Source organism: Triturus cristatus, chromosome 2_2, assembly GCF_964204655.1.
Source record: "Triturus cristatus chromosome 2_2, aTriCri1.1, whole genome shotgun sequence".
NCBI classification, from domain to species: Eukaryota; Metazoa; Chordata; class Amphibia; order Caudata; family Salamandridae; genus Triturus; species Triturus cristatus.
The window spans coordinates 859,021,800-859,048,209 of NC_140582.1; the positions used below are offsets into that span (position 1 = coordinate 859,021,800).

Consider the following 26,410-nt stretch of genomic DNA (forward strand, 5'->3'; position numbering starts at 1 on the left):
GACAAAATGACTGCCATGTATTAACTTTGAAAACGGGGAGTGAGGGGTTATGAGGGAGGGGGACACACACTCTCCCCAGCTCTACAAGTTGACGCAGAGCATTAGGCGATTCACCACAAGCTTAACGTGCTAGTAGAGTACCTTCCGGGAGAGGATAACCTGCTCAGCAGGATGCAACAACAAGTTCACATGAGGAAACTCCACCTCCCAGTTCTACTCCCATACTTCCACCGTTGGTGGTTCCCTGAAGTCGATCTTTTCTCAACCGCAAAAAACACCAAATACCAAAGCTTCGCCTCCGGGTTACCACAAGCACCAGTCCATAGGCAATGCACTATGGATCAATAGGTCAGGGTTATTTGCCTTTGCTTTTTCTCCTCTCCCGCTGCTTCCTTACATGTTCTGGAGGCTTAGACAGACCTCTTTCAACCTCATCCTGGTAGCTTCCACGTGGGTCAGACATCTGTTGTACACAACCCTACTCGAGGTGTCAGTAGTCCCGCATGCAAAGCTCCCCGTCAGGCCAGACCTTCTCACACAGCACCAGGGCATGGTCAGGCCTCACAACCCCAGGCAGCTCAACCTAGCAATCTGTCTCCTGAGATCTTGGAGTTTGGTTATCTCAATTTTCCAACTGAGTGCATGTCCATATTTAGAGGCTTGGCGTCCCATTTCTCGGACCTGCTATGCGGAAAAGTGGATGAGGTTCGTCCCCTACTGCCTACCCAAACACATTGATCTTCTTACGCTGGTAGTACGTGACATTGTATGCTGTCTTCTGTATTTACAACACTCAAGTCTGGCTAACACCCCCATTCGCTTACATTTGGCTGCAGTGGCAGCATACTTGCAGAACAGGAAACCTTCGCTGTTCAGACTCTCTTTCATTAAAGCCTTTTATACAGTTTAACAACAGAATATACTGATTCAAACACCAATCAGTGCTGTATGTATTTTACCATATTTTTCTTCACAGTTCATTTCTCTTTATTAGAAGAGTAATAAAAGAGTGGTATCAGGGATTATCTTTTTCAGTCCTGAAAAATAGCCTTGGGGTAGAGCTAGAAACATGTTGGCCAGCTGAACTAGGGCACATTGAATCCCCCCCCCCCCCCCAAGTTCCTCTATTTTCCCCATATTTTTAATCATACCGGTTAGAGGTAAAAATTCAAGGTTTCTTTCCTACTAAGCCAGATATTTTTAATCTTCCTCCCACTCCCTTTCCCATAGACTTCATCTCATGAATTAGATCCTTTTACCAACTATAAGTGCTCCTGCGTAACTCGTTTTTTGAAACACGCCCGTTCCGCTGTGGCATGAGAAGACCCCAATGATGAAGCATGCCACCAAGGGGAAACCCTGGTGGGTGAGGGTTAACTAAGGAAAACCCTCCATTTTCCAAACAAACTTGTGAGTGGAAAGAAAAACAACCCTTCCTTTCTGTATAGAAAGGCTTTTCTTGATTAACACTGATCTACAAAGAAGGACGAACCTTTACAGCCTTTTTTCCTATATCTCCTCCTTGTTTTTACAACTTTTATCCCTATCTGTTTCGTCTCTTTCCTCACCCACCATGCAGGAAAACAATCTAGCAATGGAATCGATAATCATGCACTATCCCAGTTATAGGAGAAGTTGCAACACCTAGCGACTTGAAAGACTTATTTGAAGAAAAACAAGTTGTAAATGTCTGAGCCCAACACTAGATAGCAGGAGTATGCATAGCATGTGAATCATCTACCGCACAACATGTCACTAACAAATGCTTATAGGGTAAGTAACATTTTCCTTATTGCTGGTGATCTGTTTTGTTTAATTTCACATTAAAGATAGCAAATTCACCTGTAATAAACTGTGACAGAGTTTATTGAGCTGTTTTTTTCTTTGCCAACAAATTTATGCTCTTATGTCGGAAAATTAAACCAATAGTTATTTTGTGGTATTAAGTCAAATAAACATGCACCTGCTAATTTATCCTTTAATAGGTTTACGCTAAATTTATGATGACCTGTCATTCTCTAGCAGCTGTTCAGGAAACCTAGTAATAATTTATGATTGGTAAATGATGTTATTACAACATGCTGACTTGTTGATCATCTCATTTGATCTGTGGTTTTTGTGTTGGATTCAGGAATTAGGATACAGTTATGTGGAGCTCAATGCCAGTGACACCAGAAGTAAAAACAGTTTGAAAGACGTTGTGGCAGAGTCTCTGAATAACACTAGCATCAAAGGCTTCTATTGTGGTATGTGGCTTGGGTTTACTTTACTTTGTATTGCTAATGATTATGAAAATAATGTTTTCTTGGCAGGTATGTTTAGGCTGCAAACAATGAGTTGCATATAATTTTTTCTTCAAATGTATTATGACAGCGAAATGCACAATATTAGGAAATGCAGCACTGTGCCACTAATTGAGAACTTCATGGGCATTTTAAACATTTACACTTTAGTACACTTCAATACAGCTAACTTTATTTTTCACCTTATAGCGAGAGAACATTTTGCACCTTACAAATCTCTAACCATATGAGGTAATTGTGGCTTCAGCACTGCCTACCTATCTGTGCCTCTAGTTTGTAAGTTGAAGGCACCAATCTGATAGGGACTTCTAGCTGCAGATTCTTTACTTTTGAATTTCCTAGGCATCAGACTGGATCTGGAAACTTTTGCTTGAGCAGTAGCTGTGTGTGCCGTCGGGTGCCTCCATTCAGATCGGCTCTGTGAAGTTGCGTTCGCGTATATAGGCGCCTCTCAGGCGTTTGGACGTCAGTTATTTTCTTTCACCCCAGGTAGCGCTGATCCAGAGAAGAGCTACTCCTCTGTCTCTTTTTGACAGACTTTTTTTGACGTTTTGTCAAAGATTTTTTCTTGTATGTCAAGGGAATGTCTAGAAAGGTAGGGTTCAAGCCATGTCATGCCTGTCACCGCATTGTGTCGGTTACCGACCTGCACCTTGTGTGCTCATGGTGTCTCGAGCGTGATCACGACTTGAAGTCGTGATCGGACTGCCAAGCCATGGTGCTGAAGGCTTTGAGGGAGCAGTCCATAAAGCTGCTTGTAGCCCCGCAGTCGACGCCAGCTAGCGCGATTCCTAGGAGGTCTCAGTCCCGATCAAGAAGAAGGTGGTCGTGGAACTGCTCCAGGAGCCCAAGTCGGAGGACAATCCGGGAAGAAGCGCAAAAAGAAGTAGTCTAGACGGACTTCGACTTCGCCTCTTCCATCGAGGATCGATGATACAAGTGGGGAACATCAGCCGTTCAGGCACAGTTCTGTGGAGCCGTCGCCTCCCCCCGTTTCTGGGAGTCAGTGCACTTTCGGGCTCCACGTTTTCGGAGAACGCCCCATTAGGTTCTGTGCTGACAGCTCCAGCCTCGGTTCCGATGGGGTCTCATGAATCCGATCCGGATTGGTACCAGTTGTTCCAACTTGACCTTATCCAGCAGTCGATGCCCCTCACTTACAGAGACAGACAACGTTTACAAAACTGTGATTCAATGATTAATTTTCTGTATTCTAGAATGTACTGAATAGAAACCACTGTCCCTTTAATGAATCAAACAATACGCCTTTAATGTTTATTTCTTACTTCTCTTTTTCCTCTTTGATTTTGATTTTAGTTTGATTACACACCTGGGGTCTACTATTTCTTGCCTCCGTGTCCTCAAAGAGTCTCACAATATTGTTGGTTTAAATAATTAATAACACTTGGTTCGGCTGCACCGCACTTTCTCACAAAAATACTTGCTGTGCTATTATTGTTCTTACAAAATGGTATTGAAAAGTACCGGTCGATTTACACAATTATGTTTCCATAATGATTAGTTCCGCGTAGAAAGATCTGTGACACTAATAATTTGCCTAAAAATGAGTTACATGTGAACGTCTGTAACAAGGATTACTTGATACCCATGTTTGCATGGACAGAGGGGTTGCTCTTGTTTTTGTTTAAATATATGGGACGTTCTCTGTATCAAGATCGGCTAGGACCTGACTAAAAAGCAGCCTCCTGAGGGCTTACGTGGCCATTCCATCAGGGGAAAAGCTGCGACCATGGTGTTGGCTTCTGGTGTTCCAGTCCTGGACATCTGCCAGGCAGCAACGTGGGCGTCCCTGCACATGTTTGCCAAGCACTACTGCCTGAACAGTCAGGTCAGCTGAGATGGGCATTTTACTGACCCACCCATGCCTCCCTGCTCTGCGGACACATTTATAGGGTAAGGGTCGCTCACTTTTGGACGCACACTTGTCAGTTCACTCCATGGCTCTGCTTCTGGCATGAAAAGTCGTGAAAAGTAACTGATGTCTGTGCGCCTGGGTGACGCTTATGTAGGTGACTGTGATGTCACATCTGGCAGCGCCGACGGCATGCGGAGCTGAATGGAGCCACCCAATGGTACGCAGGTGTACCGTTCATGCAAATGTTTCCAGATCCAGTCTGATGCTTGGGTAATTCAAAGTTAAGGGATCTGCATCTAGATATTGTCTCAACCAGATAATGCGTTACCGAAGGAAAGTAACTTGTTCATTCAACCTTCTGCATTCCCTGTTTCACAGCTCCTGTGCACTGGAAAGGATTAGATCCTCTGCTGCATCCCACTATTGATACACCTAGTCCGGAGAGCCGAAAAAGTAGTAAAACTGGAAGAAACATTTCTATTATTATAGTGTGTGGGTTTGTGTAGTTAGAGTGAGCATGGAGATGAGTAGACTAGAATAACCTGTCACGTTCCTACTTTCGTTTACCACAGGGCAACACTAAAGAGTCCATCATCTGCTTGAGGAAAAGGACAGTGGAGTCAATCAACGGGTACCTGACCACAACAACCAACACATTGTCAGTGAATGGTTGTATGTCAGTTATCCTGTGATGTAAATAGTGTGTACTAAATATCATCCCAATGGGTGCAGATTATCTGTTATTACCTCTACTGGTACAATATTAAACTAAACCAGGTTTAAGGCGCAATATTTTTCAGGCGATGTTCTGACATTCATTTTCTGGTAAAACATAGGTTTTGGTTCCCATACAGCACAACTGCTACTTAATTATTTAGTCCTTGAGTTCAAATCTTACTGATCTTGGAGCATGCTACAAAGGAATATCCTCTGTCCTAGTATACATCCAGAAATCCATGCAAGCTAAACCCTGGAAGGGTGTAGTTCCTTTGTTCACGTCTGTGTGCTGGTGAGACCCTGCTTCGTTCTTTTATAGATTGTAGTAATTTTGACTTTATTTTATATTTGTTTTCATTTAAGGTAGTAGTGAATTTAAAGCCATCTGGAGCTGTCCTCTTATAGACCCCTATCAATGCTTAGTGCAGATATCAAACTACTATGCAAGGTCCTGGCTTTGAGACTACTGCGAGTGATCGGGACACTTGTGCAGTCAGACGAGACAAGATTTATCCCTAGATAAATCACTATGTTTAATATCCGCAGACTGAACATGTGATGTTTGCTTTCAAGGCATCTGATGGTAATGTGCACTGGCAGTGCTAGACTTGGGATGTGCATTTGATACCGTAGGGTGGCAATACATGTGGGCGGTCCTGAGGAACATGAATTTTAGACCTGCCTTTATTAGATGGGTGCACCTAATCTAGCTAAGAGCCAGAGTGCACTGGGGGGGGGAGTTCTTTCAGAAGTAATCCTGCCGGGCAGGAGTACTAGGCAGGGCTGCCCCTATCCCTGGTGTTTTTGCGCTGGCGGTACAACCGTTGGCATGCCGACTGGAACGTGGGGAGTCTGTCTGGCAGGCTCTAGCCATGTAGTGTATGTGGATGACACCATGAAAGACCCCAGGGACCCGAAAGACTTGGTGCCCCATCTCCTGCGAGAGATAGAGACCTTTGCTGGTATCTCTGTATTGCACTCCGACAGAGCTAAATCTAGACTGTTCCCCCTAGGTGGACTATTGACTTGAGACCGAGCCCTCCCCCAGCGATCGGGCTAGAATGGGAAATACGTTATCTGGGGATTTGTGTGACTAACAGTCCGAAGAACCAATATGATTTGAATATTGGGACACTGCTGAATGACCTGAAAAGATCAGTGGATTTCTGGACTGTTCCCCCACTCTCAATTATGGGGATATTATCCTTTGCTAAAATAATATTTTTACCTCGATGCCTCTATATACTGCAGAATGTTCTATGCCGGTCCTGGAGGGCACCTTTTGTCAGGTAGACAGACTGCTATTCAGGCTGATTTTGGCATGAAAAAGGAGACAAGTTGAACTAGCCAACCTGAAACTCCACTGGGTGGAGGGAGGATTTGGGCTACTGGACTTATTTGTGTATTATGCGGCCACCCTACTCCGGCTTATTTGACGATGGACTTTACTGGCGGGTACCTATGACCCGTATACCCTCCCAGAGTTATGTATGGTCGAAAAGAGTCTTGAAAGATCTCCCTTATCTGCTCCAGTTAACAGCAGTAGCATGTCAGGCAGTGGCCAGCAAGATTCTGAAAAGAACAACCTTTGTGGGAGATCTGCCCTTCTGGACGATACAACCCTTTGCTGCCATGAGAGCAGATAAATCCTATGAGAAATGGAGATTAGGGGTCTGTAACTGGCAGGCAATCTCTGTTTGAGTAACATATCTGTGTTGCCTAGGCCCAAGACCAATTTGGAATTAGCTCAGGGCAATTCTTGAACTATGCTAGGCTGGCACGCAAGGAGTGTGATCCCCCTTCCCAGAAATGCTCAGGTGCACGAGGTGGTGAGGCAGCTCCTTGATCTAGCAGGCTGTTGGTGTCTGATGCCGTATCTGCAGACAGCAGTGGTACAGGATAGAGGGGGCTCCACAGGTGCGAGAAGGGAGAGTGCTGACTGTCCAGAGGAGACCACAGCACAAGTTTGGAAACGGGCTTGCAAGCAGATTAGGCAGGTCTCCCTTAATGCAGGTTTAAATTAATACAGTTTCACTATCTGCACAAGACCCACCTGACGCCGACTATGCTGACATGGATATACCCAACGAGGCCTGCAGCTTGTCACAGATGTGGGCAACCATGTGGTCATACACTGCATTGATTGAGTATTGGAGAACAGTGCTGGTGAAACTTACGCATATAGTAGGGCAGGAGGTGGAGGAATCTGCCTCCTATGCCTGCTATGTGTGGTGCCCAAAAAAGGCGACCACAGCCCTGGCAGTGAAGGCTTGGCTGGCAGACTTGTTGGAGTTGGCCCTAGTGTATGAACAGCACATAAAACTCACCTGAAGAGATGACAAGGTGGAGGAGGATTTGAAGACCTGGGTGGGAATGCTAAAAGTGCTGGATCCGCTTTCCGGAGGGATACAGTGAGGGGGACCAAAGGTATGGGTGGGGGAGTAACCGGGCAGAACTGCGGGGAAGGTGGGAGGCCCAAGCTAAAGTGTTTAGGAATATGCTGTCATGTACTTTTATGTCACTAAGCAATCAAAAGCCTGGTCTCATTGTAATGCATTGTTTGACAGACTGTAAAACACCAATAAAAATTATATTCCAAAAACAATCTTATTGACTTTAACACATACTAGTAAGTCAGCTTTGTCACAATGTTTCAGAATAAACTGAGCAAACCTTTTGAATGTGCCATAACTCCTGTCAATGAACCAATAAGACATGTAGACTTCACCATTGACTTTACACATTAACCAAAAAAGGCCTATTCAACTGCACATAATCGAACTACCATCATGCATACAGTTATAAAATTACCAGAATGTAGAAAAATACAGTTTTCAAACCAATATACAACACCTCTTAATAGGGCCTAGCAAGAATCATGACAGTGAAACACAGCAGGATTTGTCAAAAAGTGGGTGGCTGACTCCAACACCCAGGCCTACCATGGTGCGATTACGGGTAACGGATGAAGGACAGGGTGATAAAAACCAGCTGTTAATAGCCTACTGGTTTAACAAATGCTTTTCGCAATACATAAGCTAGTCCTACTGCCTTTGTCATAACTATTGATAATAAGCATATCTTACCAACGGCATTGGATATAATTTTCCCCACTGCATCAGTCAAGCAAACACTTCTCACCATAACCAACTCATATTTCAAGCACTGTGTTCCCTATGTTAACAATAGTATTGTGAGATAAACACATTTAATAAAAATTGAACATATAAAGACAGATAAAATCTTCATAGATTTCAGTAGTTTGAGAAAACTGTGTTCAAACAGTTGTGATACTTATATGTAAAATAGAGAAATAGATGTATCACAAGTCAAAAGTACACATACGGCCTAATAACATAAGGGCATATTTATATTATATGTCAACGGTGTTTTAGGAGGATCATCTTCTGGACATAAATCTGTAAAAGCCTGAGCCATTACTTGGGGAGCAGCAAAAACAGAAAGAACAAGACATACATAAATTAAAAGCATAAACATCGACAATAAAGCATGAGAAATTAAAAATGTTTTTCCACATTGAGGACAAGTATATAATTAAAACATTAGTTACATATAAATGTTCAGATTGGAGGAACAGCCATCATCCACAAAGAGACCATACAGTGTACCACCACCCCTATGCAACATTTCAACTTCAAGCTCCACACGTGCAACAAGACAACCATTAGAGGCACCCTCACATGCCGGCCCGCACACCAGCTTCAGCAACACCATCAAAGACTTTATTGTGCCCCTAGCCTCAGACTCCAAGGACTAAATCTTTCTCTGTGACATAAATGTCCAACAACAAAAACACTGCACTCCTCCTCGATAGTATGAGCAGCCTCAGATTGACCCAGATTGTCCATGACCCTACACATACTGCAGACCTAACGTTGGATCCAATTTTCACCTCCAGCAAGCGTGTCAAATACAGCCATGTCCCAGAACTCACATGGACTGATCTCTCCATCGTCCACTTCAGCATCTCCAGCCCCCACACCGCTAACCCCAAGATGACCAATGCCCCCCACTGGATGTGGAGACCATCTCGGCAAGCGCCCTCAACACCTCAAAACCTACTACCTTCACCAGCCTCGAACAAGGAGTGAAAAACTTCAACGCCTGGATTAACAATTGCGCAGACAGCATTGTTCCCATCAAGAGCAACATCCAGAGAAAATCTCCCAAAAAGGCCAGCTGGTACACCCAAGAACTCAGAACAGTGAAACGAGACAGCAAACAGTTGGAGAGGAGATAGCACACTAGCAAGGACACCTTCGACAGGGCAGCCTTCAAGACCTCCCTCAACCTTTACTACTGCCTGCTGAAGGCAACAAAGAAGACAGCCCTTGCTGCACGCATCGAAACCAGCACCAACACCACCAAGGAACTTTTCAACATTGTTAAGGAATTCTCCAACCTGCCTGCCAGCGATAAACAAAATCACACCCTCACAGGAGCTGTGCTACTACCTCGTCCACCTCTTCCATGACAAGATCGCAGCTATATACAGAAACTTCAAACCCCAACCCACACCTATGGACTCCCTCGACAGCTACGCCACCACTGTAACCAACAGGAACTAACCACTGACCTCCTGGAACACCCTCTCCACCAAGGACACCACCTCCACCTTGAAATCCATCCACTCGCGAACTCCCTCAGACCCATGTCCGCACCACATCTTCAACCTCTGAAATCAAAGGATCGTCCAGGAACTCCCCATCCTACTCAACACCTCTATTACCACCGCAACATTTGTCGATGCCTGGAAACATTCGAAGTCGGACCAGTGCTCAAAAAGCCCTTGACGGACCCCAGTGAACTCAAAACTGCCAGCCAATCTCCATGCTCCCATTTCCAGCAAAGGCACTGGAAAAGATCATTAGCTCATGAGACACCTGGAGCAGAATCAGCTACCCAACGCCTCCCGATATGGCTTCCGCAGCAATCAACCACTCTGATCGCAGCAACCGACGAAACCCGAACCATACTTGACAGAGGAGAAACAGCAGCTTTGATCCCGCTCGTTCTCTCGGCAGCCTTCAACACCATATCCCACCACACACTGATCGCAAGACTCCACCGCTTCCACATCCACGGGGTCACGCTCAGATTGATCACCTCCTTCCTCACCAGAGAACCCAGAGAATCCACCTCCCACCTTTCACCTCTGCACCCAAGGAGATCACCTGCGGTGTGCGGCAGAGCTCATGCCTGAGCCCCACGCTCTTCAATGCATTTATGACCCCGCTGACCAATATCGTCAGATCCTAAGGTCTCAACACAATTTCCTACGCAGACGACACCAAACTCATCCTTTCACTCACTGATGACTCCAACACCACCAGAACCAACTTCTATAAATGCAAGACAAACGTTGATGACTGTATGAAGAACAACTGCCTGCAGCTGAACACAGACAAGACAGAAGTACTGCTGTTTGGCAACAGAGGCAACACATGGAATTACTCCTGGTGGCCCTATGACCTAGGAAGCACACCCACCACCCCTATACACGAGGCACACCGTGACACAAGTCCTCAACACTAGTTGTCTGGACTACGGCAATGCCCTCTATGTAGGAATCGCGCTTACCTTTTACAGTGACTTCGGACCATGCAGAACGCTGCGCTCAGACTCATCCTCTGCCTTCCCAGATAAACCCACATCACACCCTACCTCAGGAAACTCCGCTGGCTCCCCGTACAGAGATGTCAATTCAAGCTGCTGACCCACGCACACAAGGCTCTACACAATCAAGGACCTGCCTACATTAACCACCTCCTGAACTTCCACCAACCATCGTGAAGACCACGCTCCACCTCGCTTTCACTTGCCCATTCTCCCCGCATCCACCGAAGCAAAAGTGGAGGATGCTCCTTTTCCCACATTGCAGCAAAGAGGAGCGAAGCTACATCAGAGGGTGTATCGCTACAGTGAACTTTGAAGAGTGTCTAGAGTTAGCTTCTGCATTTGGTCAGAACAGACCTGCTGGGTCAGGATGTGAAAGAATACTCACATTGTCAGTCGAAATAGAGAAAGGACTGCTGATGACGGCCATGTTGGTTGGGCTTCTATCCCACACTGCGGCCATCTTAGATCGATGGATAACCTACAGTGTAAAGAATTTCATTCATCTTCGTGTAGCCACTGTGCTATGAAAAGGAAGGTAGGGTCAGAGTGAGAATAAACTGAAGGACTTTGTGGTCGTGATATGGGGTAGGATTATTGTTTTTCTGATGGCAATGTTGAGCATAAGAAAATGAGTGTGAATTTAGCTGTACCGTGGGGTCTGTGTAAATGCAAATAGAAGGGATAAAACAATTCAAAGTAGAGGGATTCTGAACTGCAATAATAACTGTGCTTTTTAGGCATATGCAAGTCAAGGAACACTGACAATTCAGAAATCATGAGGATTGTTTTCATCCTCCTTTCTGCCACAAGGTGGAATCTTGACTAAAAGGTAATGTATTTTGCTCAAAATGAAAAAGAATTTCTGCCAGAAAGCAGGGGAGAAACTCTGTCACTGGAGACGTAGTGTGGGGAAAAATGTAATAGTCAGAAACAGATAAGTCGAAGAAAAGAACATAATGCTGCAGGATCCTATGGAGAGGAGCTGGAGAAAAATAAAGTCATTGACAGGACATGATGAAATACCGCTGGTATTTGCTTCCTTGAAGCAGCAGTGTCAGTTCTCCAGTGTCTAAAGACTATAGCCTATGTAGCTTGATTGTTGCTGTTTCCTCTCATGTTTCATTTAATAAATGGTTTGTCAAATAGTTTGTCTTGTTGCCATTATTAAAACCATGACATTTAAAAATTTGCATTTGCTTCTTTTTTTTAAGGAAATATAAATGTAATTTGTCCAATGAGCTTACAGAAATTAGATAGATAGATAGATAGATAGATCCATCCATCCATCCATCCAGGAACTAGATTCTTTCAACCCTGCTAAAATTAAAATGGCACCCACTTTGTAGAATGTCGTTTAGGGCATATAATAGAATGTTAATGTTCAGACAGATACATTGTACTTTGTTGATTTAAGGTTGCTTTCGTTTTTCTGCACGACCTTGATCACTGACGAAAATGTTATATGGCATTATATATCCTTTATTACTGGATTGGGTTTTACTTTCATATATATATTTGTTCTCATAATTGTAGGGAGTGATGCAGAAAATCACAACAGTATTTGAAATACCATATAGGCTTTATGTATTCAGTGATTGTTAGAAATGGGGGCTCTAGTTGGCAGAGGTGGGTTCCTTTGACCAAGTAGGGGCCCTTGCCTCTAGTCAGGGTAAGGAGGCTACACTCTTAAAATAACCCCTGCTCACTCCCTTGGTAGCTTGGCACGAGCAGGCAGGCTTATCTCAGAGGCAGTGTGTAAAGCATTTGTGAACACATACAGTAATACATTGAAAACATTACAAATGGACACCACACCAGTTTAGAAAAATTAGTAATCTTTATCTAGACTTAACACAAGACTAAACAACACAAATCCACAATACAATATCAAGAATATGACTTTCAAATGGTAGAAATAGCTCAGTTCAATGTAGATGATAAATGCAACACTTTACGCAAAGCAAACAAAAAGGGTCGCAGGGAAGTTGATGCACCATTCCTTACACTCAGGGGAGTGGATGCGTTGGTTCCTTACTGCTGCGCAGGGGAGTTGATGTGCCGCTTCCGTACTGCGTCGGGAGTTTATGCTCGGGTTCTTACTGCGTCCCGTTACGATGCGACAAGATGGCGCCTTGATGCGATGCAACGATCCGGTGCGATGCGACAAGATGGTGTCTTTGATGCGATGCGACAACTTTGATGCGATACGTGCACGCCCGACTGCCATGCCTCAAACTCAGTGGATTCTTGAGCCGCGACAGGCCCTGCGACACGCTTCTCCGGTAAAGCGTCGGCAACCACCACTGCGGCGGCGACACGCTTCTCCAGCCATGCGTCGACAAAGAGCTGCGGCACGCTTCTTTGGCGATGCAATGGCAACCGCTGCGGCACGCTTCTTCCTCGTTGCATCGCGCTTCCAGTTCCCAGCGACACGCAGTCTCTAGAGGTCCGAAAAACAGCAGCAGGCACCTCTCTGCAGGTAGAATTCCCAGCAAGGAAATTCAGGGGAGCTGGGGTGAAGTCTTTGTGTCCCTGAAACTTCAGAACAGGAGGCAAGCTCAGCTTCAAGCCCTTGGCGATCTTCCTCAAGATGACAAAGTACACACACAGTTTCTTTTCTCCTTTCCTTACAATAAGTAACCACTGCAGGCCAACCCCAAACAGCAAACAGCACAGGGGCAGTCTCCTCCTTCAGCTTTCTTGGTTTCACTCCTAGGCAAAGGTTCAGCTTTATTCCCAGAAGTGATCTAAATTGTAATATTTATACTACTAAATCCATTGTTCTCTGAAGGCAGAGTGTGTCTGTACCCAGTCAAAACCAGTTCTGTCCTCCCTGGTGCAGCTTCCTGGCAGGAGGTGGAGACAGCATTGTTGAAAGCAGACCTGGCCCAGATAGCTGAAAGGAAGTCTCCCCTCCCCCCGCTACTCTCTATTCAATGTAGGCTCAGGCAAGTGAAAGGAAATCTCCTCCCCCTACTCTCTGTTCAACCAAGGTCCTATTCAGCCAGCCCTGACCCATCAGACTGCCTGAGCCAAAGCCCTCTCCAGCCCCCTGTCACTCACAAACCAGACATGGAATACACAAACCTAGCAGAGGCATACTGGATGGTTAGGCAAGAAAATACCTACTTTCTAAAAGTGGTATTTTCAAACACAGTATGTAAAAATCACCCACGCTAAAAGATGTATTTTAACATTCTGAGTTCAGGCATACTAAACTCGTTTTTCTACCTTGTTTTCTGGGTCAGTTAGGATTATAAGATGTTATAATCAAACTGCCCATTCTGGCCTATGGGACCAGATAGCCTTGCAATAGTGAAAAACTAAATTGGCTGTAATTCACTATCAGGGCATGTCCTACCTTTCACATACAATGCACCCTGCCCATAGGAGTACCTTAGGCCTACCTTAGGGATGACTAACATGTAGAAAAGGGAAGGTTTAGGGACTGGCAAGTGTGTGCACTTTCCAAGTCGACATGGCAGTTCCAGACTGCACACAGGCTCTGCAATGGCAGACCTCAGCCACACTTTACAAGCTGCTTCTGTGGGTGGCACAACCTGTGCTGCAAGCCCACCAGCAGCATTTGATTTTACAGGCACTGGGCACACATGGTGCACTGTACTAGGGTCTGACAAGTAAATCAAATAGCCAATCATGGAGTCACTAATCCATTACAACAATTTACAATAGGGAGCACTTGTACTTTGGCACTGAATAGCAGTGGCAAAGTGCCCAAAGCATCTAGACCAGCAAAAACATAGGGGCAACAGCAACAAATGGAAGGGAGACCCACACAAATGGTGCCAGGTTCAACAGTGATTATAATTAAGTATGTTTTTGTTTTCCAATTCTGTTGTTCCTTAACCAATCTGTCTAATCATTGTAATGACTGTGAATGCCATCCTCGTTATATAAAAAAGCAAATTTAAAAAAGGCAGTAATTGTTTTTTATGGCATTACTATGGGACAGTTTACAGCTGTAACACACTTACTGATATATATATATATATATATATATATAACACAAACCGACCTTGTTTTCCGGAATCCGTGTCCCATAGGCAGGTGGCGAGTAAAAACCGAGCAGGTCTCCCGGTAAATCAATAGGCTTACAGCGTCTTCTTCATAGAAGGACTCGCACTCAGGAGGGAAAATTGACTGTTTATTTAGTCACACGTAACGCGTTTCGTCAGTGAAACTGACTTGATCACACGAAGTGTACACAAAATGGGAGGTATTTTCATAGCTGGAGAAATAAACGACAGACAAAAGTTTGTCTAATGGTGCCTGTAACTTCGGCGGCCATTACTAAATGTCGAAAAAATAATGCCAGACTATATGATTTCATGACTACATGGCTGGATACATGCTATGCCAACTAAATAATTGTAAAGCATATTATTCACAGATGTATCTACAATAGTGTATCAACACAATGGACTGAAAACCAGCTATTTGTAGACATTATGATTGGCATAGTGCCATACAGTGAACACGCAATCAACTGAAGTAATATTACTGATAGCATAAAGTAAATACACAAATAGTGTGTAATCGCTAATTTTCTGCATCACTATTCAACAATTAGGTAGAGGCAATTGATCTGGTGCACTAAAGTTACCCCACAATGGGATGCACGAGCCTAGTCACATAAAGTACATTATAGTTGTATATAAAAGACACTACATTTCAATCGTAATTACATAATCACGTATAGTACTTTAGAATGGTATATACATATTTGGGACTCTGGAAAGGGAAAATGTTCGGCATAGTGCCCGTTGTATATTGTACCCCTCAAGCTTCTGGTTAGAGCATAGAAAAGAAAAGCTGTGTCTGCACTACAGTTGTACATTGTTACAATATCAATTGCCTCCAGGATCGGACAAAGTTCTAAAACCACCAGCACAGAACCACCTCCATTGCAAAACAATAGTGCTCAAAATAAATCATAAGTCACCAATAAAGGAAGTATAAAGAAAGAATGTAGAAATAGAGTTCTTTCCTTACTGTACCCACAGAACCGGGAAGAAAAGGGTAGGGTAACCGATACGGATGAGAATAATCCGATGAGATGGCGACCCTTCCTTTCCTCCTGTGCAAAAAGAAAAAAGAAAAAGGGGGGAATTATACCCAACATCCTAAGAAAAAGACATAAGTTAAAATTGCACATATTTATACTTTTACGTCATAGTATCTATAAATGGCTAAAACACATTCATATTTAAACAACCAGCAATTGGACGTGCATAACCCCGCTGGGGTTATGCAAACGGAAAAACAGAAGGCACATATAAAACAGTAATCAGTCTTCATGTAGGTGTACACTCAGTTCCTCGTCCAAATTGTGACCCTTAGGGAACTTAGTTTCCAATACAATTATCCATTTGGATTCACGTTTGCGGAGTGATAAAGTTCTGTTGCCCCCTCTTGGACCAAGATGGACTTGTTCGAGGACAAAGTAACTTAACAGGGAACTGTTGGATAGATGGAAAAGGTCAAAATGTCTTGCAATGGGATAGTTAGTATCTTTCTTGTTGATGGCCCGCATATGCTCTAATACTCTTTTCTTAGCCATACATGTAGTGCTCCCCACATACCACAGGTTGCATGGGCAGATCAATATATATACACAAAAGGACGTACTACAAGTTAGAAATTGGTTGATCAATTTGGGTGTAGTTTGCCCAGGAATTTTCACAGTTTTGGTCATATGGCTATTGCGACATGCCTATCATAATGTCTACAAATAGCTGGTTTTCAGTCCATTGTGTTGATACACTATTGTAGATACATCTGTGAATAATATGCATTACAATTATTTAGTTGGCATAGCATGTAACCAGCCATGTAGTCATGAAATCATATAGTCTGGCATTATTTTTTCGACATTTAGTAATGGCCGCCGAAGTTACAGGCACCATTAGACAAACTTTTGTCTGTCGTTTATTTCTCCAGCTATGAAAATACCTCCCATTTTGTGTACACTTCGTGTGATCAAGTCAGTTTCACTGACGAAACGCTCACTCTCCCGAACAACTCTGCGAGAAGGACTCACAGAGAACTAAAACCAAGGGCGGGTTGGGTGTAAGCTGCCCTATGATGAAGCATGCCGCTATTTAGTGGGTGAGGAGAATTTAAAAAACCTTATGGGTTTCCCAAATAGGTCTTTTTTTTCTTTCTTTCCTATTACCACGCTGGTTTGACATGGCCCGAGTTAAAGTGCCTGTCTCCCCTCTTTTGTTTTAGTCTTCTGTAAGTCCATCTCATATAGTGAGTTGTATAAAAAAAAAAAAAAAGTATATATGCCATTGTCATGTTTGCCTTCTCTGAAAGGATGTTTGTTCAAGTAGTTTAGCAAAATGAAATCAATAAGTTAGAAAAAATGAATAAATAATATGTAGAACTAGCAAGCTGGCTAACTAGCTGATTTCGAATATACTGTATTTAAAAAATATTTTACATGGAAATATATTTTTCAACTACCCATTGCACTGAAATCTTTACTATTTAGTAAAATAAAGATGCACAGAACCGGGCTGCATAGTGTAAATTTAATTGAAAGAAACTTGACAAGACTGACCAATTGTATCTGGTATTTTTTCCTAGGTTCCTCCAAATCAGTCAGTACGAAGCATGCACTAATTATGGATGAAGTAGATGGAATGGCCGGAAATGAGGACAGAGGAGGCATGCAGGTAAAATTGTGTTCTGTAGCATGCACAGTAGCTAAGTAGGCAGTGCCCTAATGTCACACTTAGATCACTTTTTCTTAGGTTTAATTTTTTAATTACTTGTTTAAAATGGCAACTACATTGCAAGCCCGTCAGTGTACAATGTGATACCTTTATATCCCTGTTATAGTAGGATTTTATTATGATTTGTTGGATTCTATACATAACAATTTTATGATCTGACCAATGCAACAAAAGGCATTTCTTTTAAATCTTGCTGTTCTTAACATCTGTAATAATTTTCTTTTCTGCCTGTAACTTTTTTATAGCATTGTTTGCAGTCGTAATTGCTTTGAAAGAGGAATATCACGTATTTTTCTGTCTTATGATGGGCTGCTTTAAATATTTTTCTGATGTGCGGTCAAGCCAACAGCCAAAATGGCTGCGTGATAGCGGAGTGCTGTGCCTGACCTTGCGATCCTGTTTCATCCATCTGGCAAAATTGTATCTTAAAAAGCTTATGCCAATGCCACCTGAAAATGAAGGGCCTGAAAGGCCAAGACACAAATTAGTTCCAAAGCCTTATGGTGGGCACAGATACTATAGCCTTCTGTGATGTGCAGTCTCGTAGGCCCGTGAGGGACTGCGTCCATTGTGCATTCTGGGACTCAACAGCTGTATGCCTGCATTATCGGACGTGCCTCGCTTTCCCACTATGCATTTGAGATGCAGTGACCTCAGACTGGACAACACTGGATGAGAGAGGTTCAGCAGAAACTGGGAGCTTGTGGCAGGCAAGAATCTCGCGTCCAATACATTGGTGATTGCCCTATTATACATCGTAAAAGGGCGAAGTAGGGTCTTGGACCAAGCGGTAGGGAGCTGCACTGACGGAATACTGCCTTGGTGAAAATAGATACTTTGGACGTTTTAGGTGCTACAGTGTGTAATTTTGAAGTACAGGCAGAGATCTGACAATTTAACAGTGCCATTTCTGCCTAGAGGTGGTTCTAAGCATGGTACCCAGGCAATTCAACTGGTGGGATGCACAGACCCAACTGTCGTAAAATGGTTCTGCCTATATGTGCCTGTGCCGTCCACCTCTATTCTTAAGGACTTAAGTAACCCAGAGAGTAAGTAGATGCACAGGAGGACTGGTGTTTCACTGGCAGGTCTGAATAGTCCACTGAGCTTTACAAAAATCCGTATCGTAGTGAAAATTGGGCAAGCCTCCCAGGAAGTTGCTGGGTGATTTCCGGGCTACCCATGAATCTGGTCCAGATAATCTCACAAAGCCCTGATGAGCCTTACACTAGGCCATGATGAAGATGGGGTGTGGGAAGTCCAGAGATGGAGCCAACTGACCTTTCATAAGGCCTCAGACAAATGCCTCCTGACTAGAAGTCTCAGGAACTTGGGGGCAGAGATTGTAGCCTACCTAATGAGGGTGTTGATACAAAGGCTACCTTAATTAACCTAAAAGTAAACCTTAAATCTGGAGATAAACAAATTCACACGGTTACTGCCAGACTAAATCTTTTGAAGGAAAAAGATCAATATGCAGAATGTCAGGATAGCTACTGCAGAAGATTAGAGCACAACGTCCAATGAAAAACTTAGTATGGAGAAAGTATTGGTTGTGATATCACCTAAGACTGAAGACCTTGAGGCATGTTAAACATGCATTAATATAAGAATAGTGGGCCTGCTGAAATCTACTAACAATATCATGGTGGAAATGTTCAATCAGGCTAATCTCCCAAACACCTTCCTAAAGGAAAGTTCGCATTGCTGTCTTTGGCCAAGCCTGCCACAGCTTATTATCGCTTAAATAGTTATATTAACCAGTTCATCAAGAATAATTGTTTCCACTCTCATTCTGTCGTTCAATTCAACTTCTTGCGTAACAAACAGAATTATTTGGAATAGGGTTAGCATATCTCCTGTTTTCCAGCTAAGGATCCTCTGGCCAGAAGACATGGTTTTCTCTACATTACTACCACATATGAAAGTATATGCATACTTAATCAAGGCTTTCTTCTCTCCCACCACCAACCTTTCTGAAATATAAGTAGGGTCACTGTGCAGCTGAATATTGTGTTTGAGGCATGCTTGGCTGAAGATGCACATGATGTGCATACTCCTACCATCTAGTGGTGGGCCCGGATGTGTGCAAGTTGTTTTTCTTTGAAGAAGTCTATCTGAAAGAAACACATAGTGATAGATTCCTTACCTTAGAATTACCCACAAGCGTCAGACTGGATCCGGAAAGTTTTCTTCAGCAGTACCCCTGCGCGTTGGTAGGTGGCGTCATGCGGCTCCGTGTCCGTTGTTGGTGTCATGGTTGCCAGGATGACGTCACGGCAGCTAATTAGACGACGCCCTAGCGCGCTGACGTCAGTTCTTTCTTTTTCCGCCCAGCAAGCGGTACCCCCAGTCACTTTTTGACTGAGTTTTTCGAGGCCTTTTTGTCTCTTCTTTTCGAGTCGATCGACTCCTGGTGCCGTAGGAATGCCCGGTTTCAAGTTCTGAGGAGATTGCCAACGAATGATGTCGGTGGCGGACCCGCACCGCATGTGACTCTACTGCCTGGGGCGTGACCACGACCCCTAGTCGTGCCCCGACTGCTGGGCCATGGCGCCAAAGACTTTGCGGGAGCGGTCCCGGAAGTTGCTTGAAGTCCGGCAGTCGGCTCCACGCCGCCCAAGGTCCCGTTCCCGTGGGAGGTCAAGGGACTGGTCGCGGAGCCATCGCCATCGTTCTTCGGGATTGAAGTCTTCGCATTCGGGGTCAGGTGAAGCATCACAAGAAGTCAAAGAAGTGCCATCGCTCACCGACTTCGTGAAGCGGCTGAGGGTGCGGGTGGTGCCTCCCCTGCGGCTCTGGCGGAGCCTACAATGTCGCTGTCGGCCTACAAGCCCTTCCCGTGTCCGTCCGCGACTTCGAACCAGCTGCAGGATTTTCTGGCAGCCATGGCCCGCCTCTTTGGGCAGTCGGGCCCCGCCGGAGCGTCTTAGGCCCCGCGGGCCCGACTGGGGGTCCTTGCCCGATACTGTCGGCGGCTCCGGCATCGCTGTCTGCTCCGGTCCCAGAGCTGCAGGGCCCCCAAGGATCCAGGCCTGGATCCCGGTCAATGCCGGTTGACCTCGTGACACCTCCACCGTCATCACCGGCACCACTCCCGACATCGCCCGTGCCTCCGGATGTCATTGTCCCCGGTTTCAGCCGAGGTGGACACGGGGCCGGAGCGGCATCGCTCAATGCCGATTTCGACACCGATGGGGCCTTTCTACCCCTTTGTCCACCAGCCTCTGTATTTTCGGCCTGTTCAACAGCCTTCGGAGAAAGGGGTGGACTGGGAGGGGTCTGAGGACCCTCTAACAGCACAGTGTGAGTTTGACCCGGACTGGGTTGAGGATTTGGGGGATGCTAACGGTCTTGACACCTCTCCTGAACTTGGCATGCTAACTCCTCCTACCGTGGCTACGGAGAAGGGTGCGAGTCATGCAGTGGTGTTGCGTAGGGCGGTCGAGGCTCTCCACCTCGAACTCCCTACAGTGTCCTTCAGGACTAACCTCCTGACAGAAGTGCTTCAGCCGACGGCTACCTCTGCAGAGCCACTGCTGTCCTTTAATGATTCACTTTCAGACGTTCTTTTGGGCACCTGGTCCAGGCCCAACACAGGGGCTCCTGTGGATAGGAATGTGGCCCGACGCCATCGCCCGGCCCTGGGCGACCCCCTCTTTCTCTCTCAACACCCCACCCCTGAGAGCTTGGTTGTCCAAGCCTCTATGTCCCAAAGCGCCTTCCCTACCGCACCTCCGTATGGGAATCCAAGAGACTAGAACAGTTTGGGAAGAAGACCTTCTCTTCCGCCAGTTCAGGGCTGCGGTCTGTGATCACCGCGTGCCTCTTGGGCCGTTATTCCCACTCTGTGCGGGATACGGTGGCGCAGGTGCTGCCTCAGTGTCCGGAGGAGGCCCAGACTGTGCTCTCCAAAGCGATTGGTGAAGGGAGAGATGCGGCAAAGTTCACAATACGATGTGCCCTTGACACTGCCGACTCGCTGGGCAGGGCGATTTCCACGACCGTGGCAATCCGCCGCCACGCCTGGGTGAGGACTACTGGCTTCTTGGGGGATGTCCAGAACACCCTGATGGACATGCCCTTTGATGGCATGCGCCTTTTTGGCAACAAGGCAGATAGTGCGTTGGAGTGTTTTAAGGACTCGTGGGCTACGGCCAAGTCCTTGGGCCTTTTGGCCACTCGCCCTCCTCCGCCTTCTGCTTTTCGCACCTTTCGTGGCCGCAGAAGGGGCGCCCCAACACATTTGCTTCAGAGCCACAGACCGCAGCAGCAACAGTTCAGCACGGTTGTCGACGTGGGACCCGCAGAGGCGGGTCAGAGGGCCTGCAGGCGGGTCAGTCCACCTCCACCCCGGCCACCACTGCCTCCAAACCTTCCTAGTCTGGTTTCGCCATCACCTCCCCCACTGGCGCACCATCACTCCAGACAGGTGGGTTTTACAAATAGTCCGAAGGGGCTACTCCCTCCCCTTCCAGACTACCCCTCCAGCCATGCCACCCCAGTACCACCGCATGTCGTTGGATCACTTGGCACTTCTTCAACAGGAAGTTGTGGCCCTTTTGGCCAAGGGGGCCATCGGGCGCGTTCCTGCGCCAGAGGTAGGTTGTGGTTGTTATTCCCACTACTTTCTGGTGCCCAAAAAGGACAAGTGCCTGCATCCTATCTTAGACCTCCGGAATATCAATCGCTTCCTCCGGAAGGAGAAGTTCAAGATGCTAACTCTGGCTTAGGTCTTGTCTGCTCTCGACCCTGGAGACTGGATGGTAGCGTTGGACTTGCAGGATGCATATTTCCATATTCCCGTCCTGCCTGCGTTCCCTGCGGTTTACGGTTGGCCACGAGCACTTTCAGTTTACCGTGCTCTCCTTTGGCCTTACCAGTGCCCCTCTGGTGTTCACGAAAGTGATGGCAGTGGTTGTAGCTCATCTGCGCTGATCAGGGGTTCCAGTCTTCCCCTATCTCGACGACTGGCTGTTGAAGGCGGGATCGCCCCAGGCAGTAGTCTCCCACCTCCAGACTATGGCCGACTTCCTGCATTTGCTGGGGTTCTCCATCAATGAGCCGAAGTCGCACCTGATTCCCTCTCAGAAGCTCCTCTTCATCGGAGCAGTTCTGGACACAACGCTCTTTCGGGTCTATCCTCTCGAACGGCGAGTCCAGGATATTCAGGCTCTGATTCTGATCTTTCGGCCTCTATCCTGGGTTTCAGTCAGGCTGACCCTGAGGCTGCTGAGCCTCATGGCCTCCTGCATCCTGCTCGTCGATCATGCCAGATGGCATATGCGGGCTCTGCAGTGGGACCTGAAGTTCCAGTGGGCGCAGCCCCAGGGGAACCTGTCCGAGTCCATCCAGATATCGGAGGGTACTGCAAGACAGTTGCAGTGGTGGCTCACAAACCGTCATTGGGTCAATGGCAGATCCCTCTCCCTTCCCCAACCGGAGCACACAGTGGTGACGGATGCGTCCCTCCTGGGATGGAGCGGTCACATGGGAGAGGCGGAGATCAGAGGCCTCTTGTCTCCGATGGAGTCCCGGCTCCATATCAACCTTCTGGAGCTTCGGGCGATCCGACGTGCACTGAAGGCATTCCTTCCCTCTGTCCGGGGAAGAGTAGTGCAGGTGTTCACAGATAACACCACCGCCATGTGGTACTGCAACAAACAGGGCGGGTGGGGATGTGGATCCTATCGCAGGAGGCTCTGCGCCTCTGTACATGGCTGGAACATCAGGGCATTTCCCTGGTTGTTCAACACTTGGCAAGTTCAGTGAACGCCAGGGTGGACGAACTAAGCCGCAGGTGCATGATGGATCACGGATGGGCTTTTCACTCGGACGTGGCGCAAGGTCTCTTTCAACAGTGGGGAGAGCCTTGGTTAGATCTATTCACCGCAGGAGAGAACGCGCAATGTCAGCAGTTTTGCGCATTGGAATTTCCAAGGCGGCACTCGCTAGGCGACGCTTTGTCGTCAGTGGAGTTGCGGTTTGTTGTCCGCCTTTCCGCCTATACCACTTCTACCCAGAGTGCTGAAGAAGATCCAGGCGCGACCGGGCCCAAGTCATCCTTGTGGCTCCGGACTGGGCTAGAAGAGTATGGTATCCTGAGCTACTCAGTATGACCATCGATCCCCCGATCCGACTGCCTCTTCGGGAGGATCTTCTGGCGCAGCAGCAGGGGACGGTCCTCCACCCGAACCTGTCCAGTCTCCACCTCCTTGCATGGAGTTTGAGCGGCGGCAGTTGATTCCTTTTGACTTTCCTCCTGAAGTTTTTAATGTTGTTCTGGCGGCCAGGCGGCCCTCCACTAAGTTGGTATACGCCTGCAGGTGGAACCAATTTGTGCGATAGTGCACAGCAAAGGCTGTGGATCCTCTTTCTGCCTCTCTTTCAGAAGTCCTTTTGTTTCTTCTTACTTTGGCTCATCGGGACTCTGCTCTGGGCACTATCACGGGCTACCTTTCTGCTATTTCGGCCTTTCTCAGGCTCCCTGATCAGCCCTCTATCTTCAAGTCCCCTGCTGTAAATAGATTCCTCAAAGGCATTACTCATCTTTTCCCTCCTATTCCTTTTGTGATACCACAGTGGGACTTGAATCTGTTTCTCACATATTTCATGTGCGCTCCCTTTGAGCCTCTTCACAATTGTCCTCTGCATCTCTTGACTCTAAAGACTGCTTTCCTGGTTGCCATCACTTCCGCTAGGAGAGTGAGTGAGCTCCAGGCTTTCTTGTAAACCTCCTTTGCTATTTGTCCATCTGGACAAGGTTGTGCTCAGAACCCGTCCATCCTTTGTGCCAAAAGTTGTCACTGCTTTTCACATCGGGCAAACCATCCCTTTGCCCACCTTCTTTCCACCTCCGCATCCTTCTAGAGAGGCTCCACCGTCTGGACCCAAAACGTGCACTCTCATTTGACTTGAACCACACACAACAGTTCCGGGTGGATGACCAGCTCTTTGTTGGCTACGTAGGCGCAAAGCAGGGTCGGACCGTACACAAGCAGACTATTTCCAGATGGGTCATCTTGTGTATTAAAGCCTGTTATTCTCTGGCTAAGAAGGAGCCTCCGGTGGAGCTGCGCGCCCATTCTACCAGGGCGACGGCAGCCACTACTGCATTGGGACGTGGTGTCCCCCTGCAAGACATCTGTCAGGCAGCTACGTGGGCCTCGATGCACACTTTTACTAAGCACTATTGCCAAGTCCAGAGAGACTGCTTCTTTGGCTGTTCTGTTCACTGGAACTTCTGGTGTGATCTTGATTCGCAGACCCACCACCGGGGTTGGTGTTGCTGGGGTATCTATTCTAAGGTAAGGAATCTATCACTATGTGTTTCTTTCAGTTGAAGAAGTTACTTACCCTCGGTAACGATATACCTGTAAGAAACATTAGTAGTGATAGATTCCTTACCGCCCCACCCATCCTCCCCGTTCTGCGAACTGATTTCTAGGGTTAAGGTCATCCCTTTCAGGGCCCTAGTTTCAAGGCACCAGTGGTCAGTATCTGCATGGCTATGCGTTCCTGGCGCGGAAAGTCATGTACAGAACTGACATCAGCGCGCCAACGATGGACGTGGAGCCGCACGACACCACCTTCCGACGCGCAGGGGTACTGCTGACAAAAACTTTCCGGATCCAGTCTGACAAAAGGGGTCATTTTAAAGTAAGGAATCTATCACTACTAATGTTTCTTACAGATATATCGTTACCGAAGGTGAGTAACTCGTTCTTCGAGTCATGAGGTAGTGTGACTCTTCTCCTTGCTAGTAATGCGTATGGTCATTGACTCCATTGTTAGATTATCTTTCTGCTGTCTTGTTTGGACGTGTGTTTCCATGCTCTGAGTCAACACCGTCGTGGTGCTCTCTTCAGTCTACAGAGATTCCTCCCCTTCGTCGGTATTTTTCTTCAATTGCATCCCCCTTTTCTTTTTGTCTCGGGTCGACGGTTGTTAGTTCACTTGAGCAGAGTTTCGGATCGACCACAGCCCCGCATGGGCATTGCCCTTTGGGGCCTACCTCCATCTTGGTTGTCTCTCTCCACCATGTCATGACAGTGATGGAACAAATACCATTCACATACTGTCCTTGCTGCCACGCGACATACCCTCAGAACGACCTCCATCAGGTCTGTAATTTGTACCTCTGACCTGAGCACAATGAGGCTGCCTGCCGTTCGTTCGGTTCAAAAAGACTCTCTGTGACCATCGAGCTAGTCGCCTAAAGATATCACGCAGGGTGGCGACTACACTCCAGACCTCTTCGGTCCCGAGGACATTGTGGGGGAACATCATCCGCAACCTTCTGCTGCAGTTGAAGAAGCGTTCTTTCCCGGGGATAGCTATGGTTCCGAGCTTGAAATTGAGAATCTGCCATCAGCAGTCAGTGAGAATGGTAACCCTTCCCACCTCGACTCCGTTCTCCAGTTGAGCAGCCCGCCTTCAAGAGGCACACAGCCATCTAAGCTTTTGAACCACCACTGTCTTTGGACCATGGTCTCCACCAACCATTTACTAAGGACTGTACGCTCTGCTCCGGCTCAATGCTGAAGAAGCCCTTAAAGCCAACTGCTTCAGCGCCAGCTAGTCCCACGCTGGCACTGAGCCGACCTTCGGCGTGGACTACATCTGCCCCAGCGCTGGCCAGACTCTCGTCGCCGACACTAAAGGTGCCCTCGAAGCTGAGACCATCAACCATCAAAACTGACATCAGTGCCGGCCCGGTTTAACTGATCCTCCACAAGCTGCAAGAGGAGATTGACTCAAAGCAGAAACACCTGGTCATTTATCCCCATACAGGCCGGATCCTTGCCTGCCCTCCAGGGTCTACTGCTACTCCAGCTTCCAAATGCCAACTGTCCTTTGAGGAAGCGTTGGACGTTCCAGCAAAGGAGCCCAAAAGATGGATAAGTGAACCTGCCCTTTACCCCTCTCTGATCCATCCCCTGACCCTGTTCATCAGCATTCTCCTTCCCCACCTGATTCTCTAGGAGCCACCCTTGATAATACACCCCAGTGGTCTCCTCACTCTGTCACTGGTGGGCAGGGTATGATACATATGACATTCCTCCACAATGTGACTCATATGATGCAGATTCACCTAGGGGCACAGACCCTGA

General features: G+C 46.7%; 1 protein-coding gene across 1 annotated transcript in view; it reads left to right on the forward strand.

The window, feature by feature from the left end:
• The window catches only part of RFC1 (replication factor C subunit 1), a 765,282-nt gene that overhangs the window by 572,010 nt on the left and 166,862 nt on the right, over positions 1-26,410 (forward strand). Inside the window, exons 15-16 of the mRNA XM_085642249.1 lie at positions 2,132-2,246; positions 17,149-17,237. Coding sequence (XP_085498375.1) covers positions 2,132-2,246; positions 17,149-17,237 — 204 coding nt within the window. The remainder of the gene's footprint in view (positions 1-2,131; positions 2,247-17,148; positions 17,238-26,410) is intronic.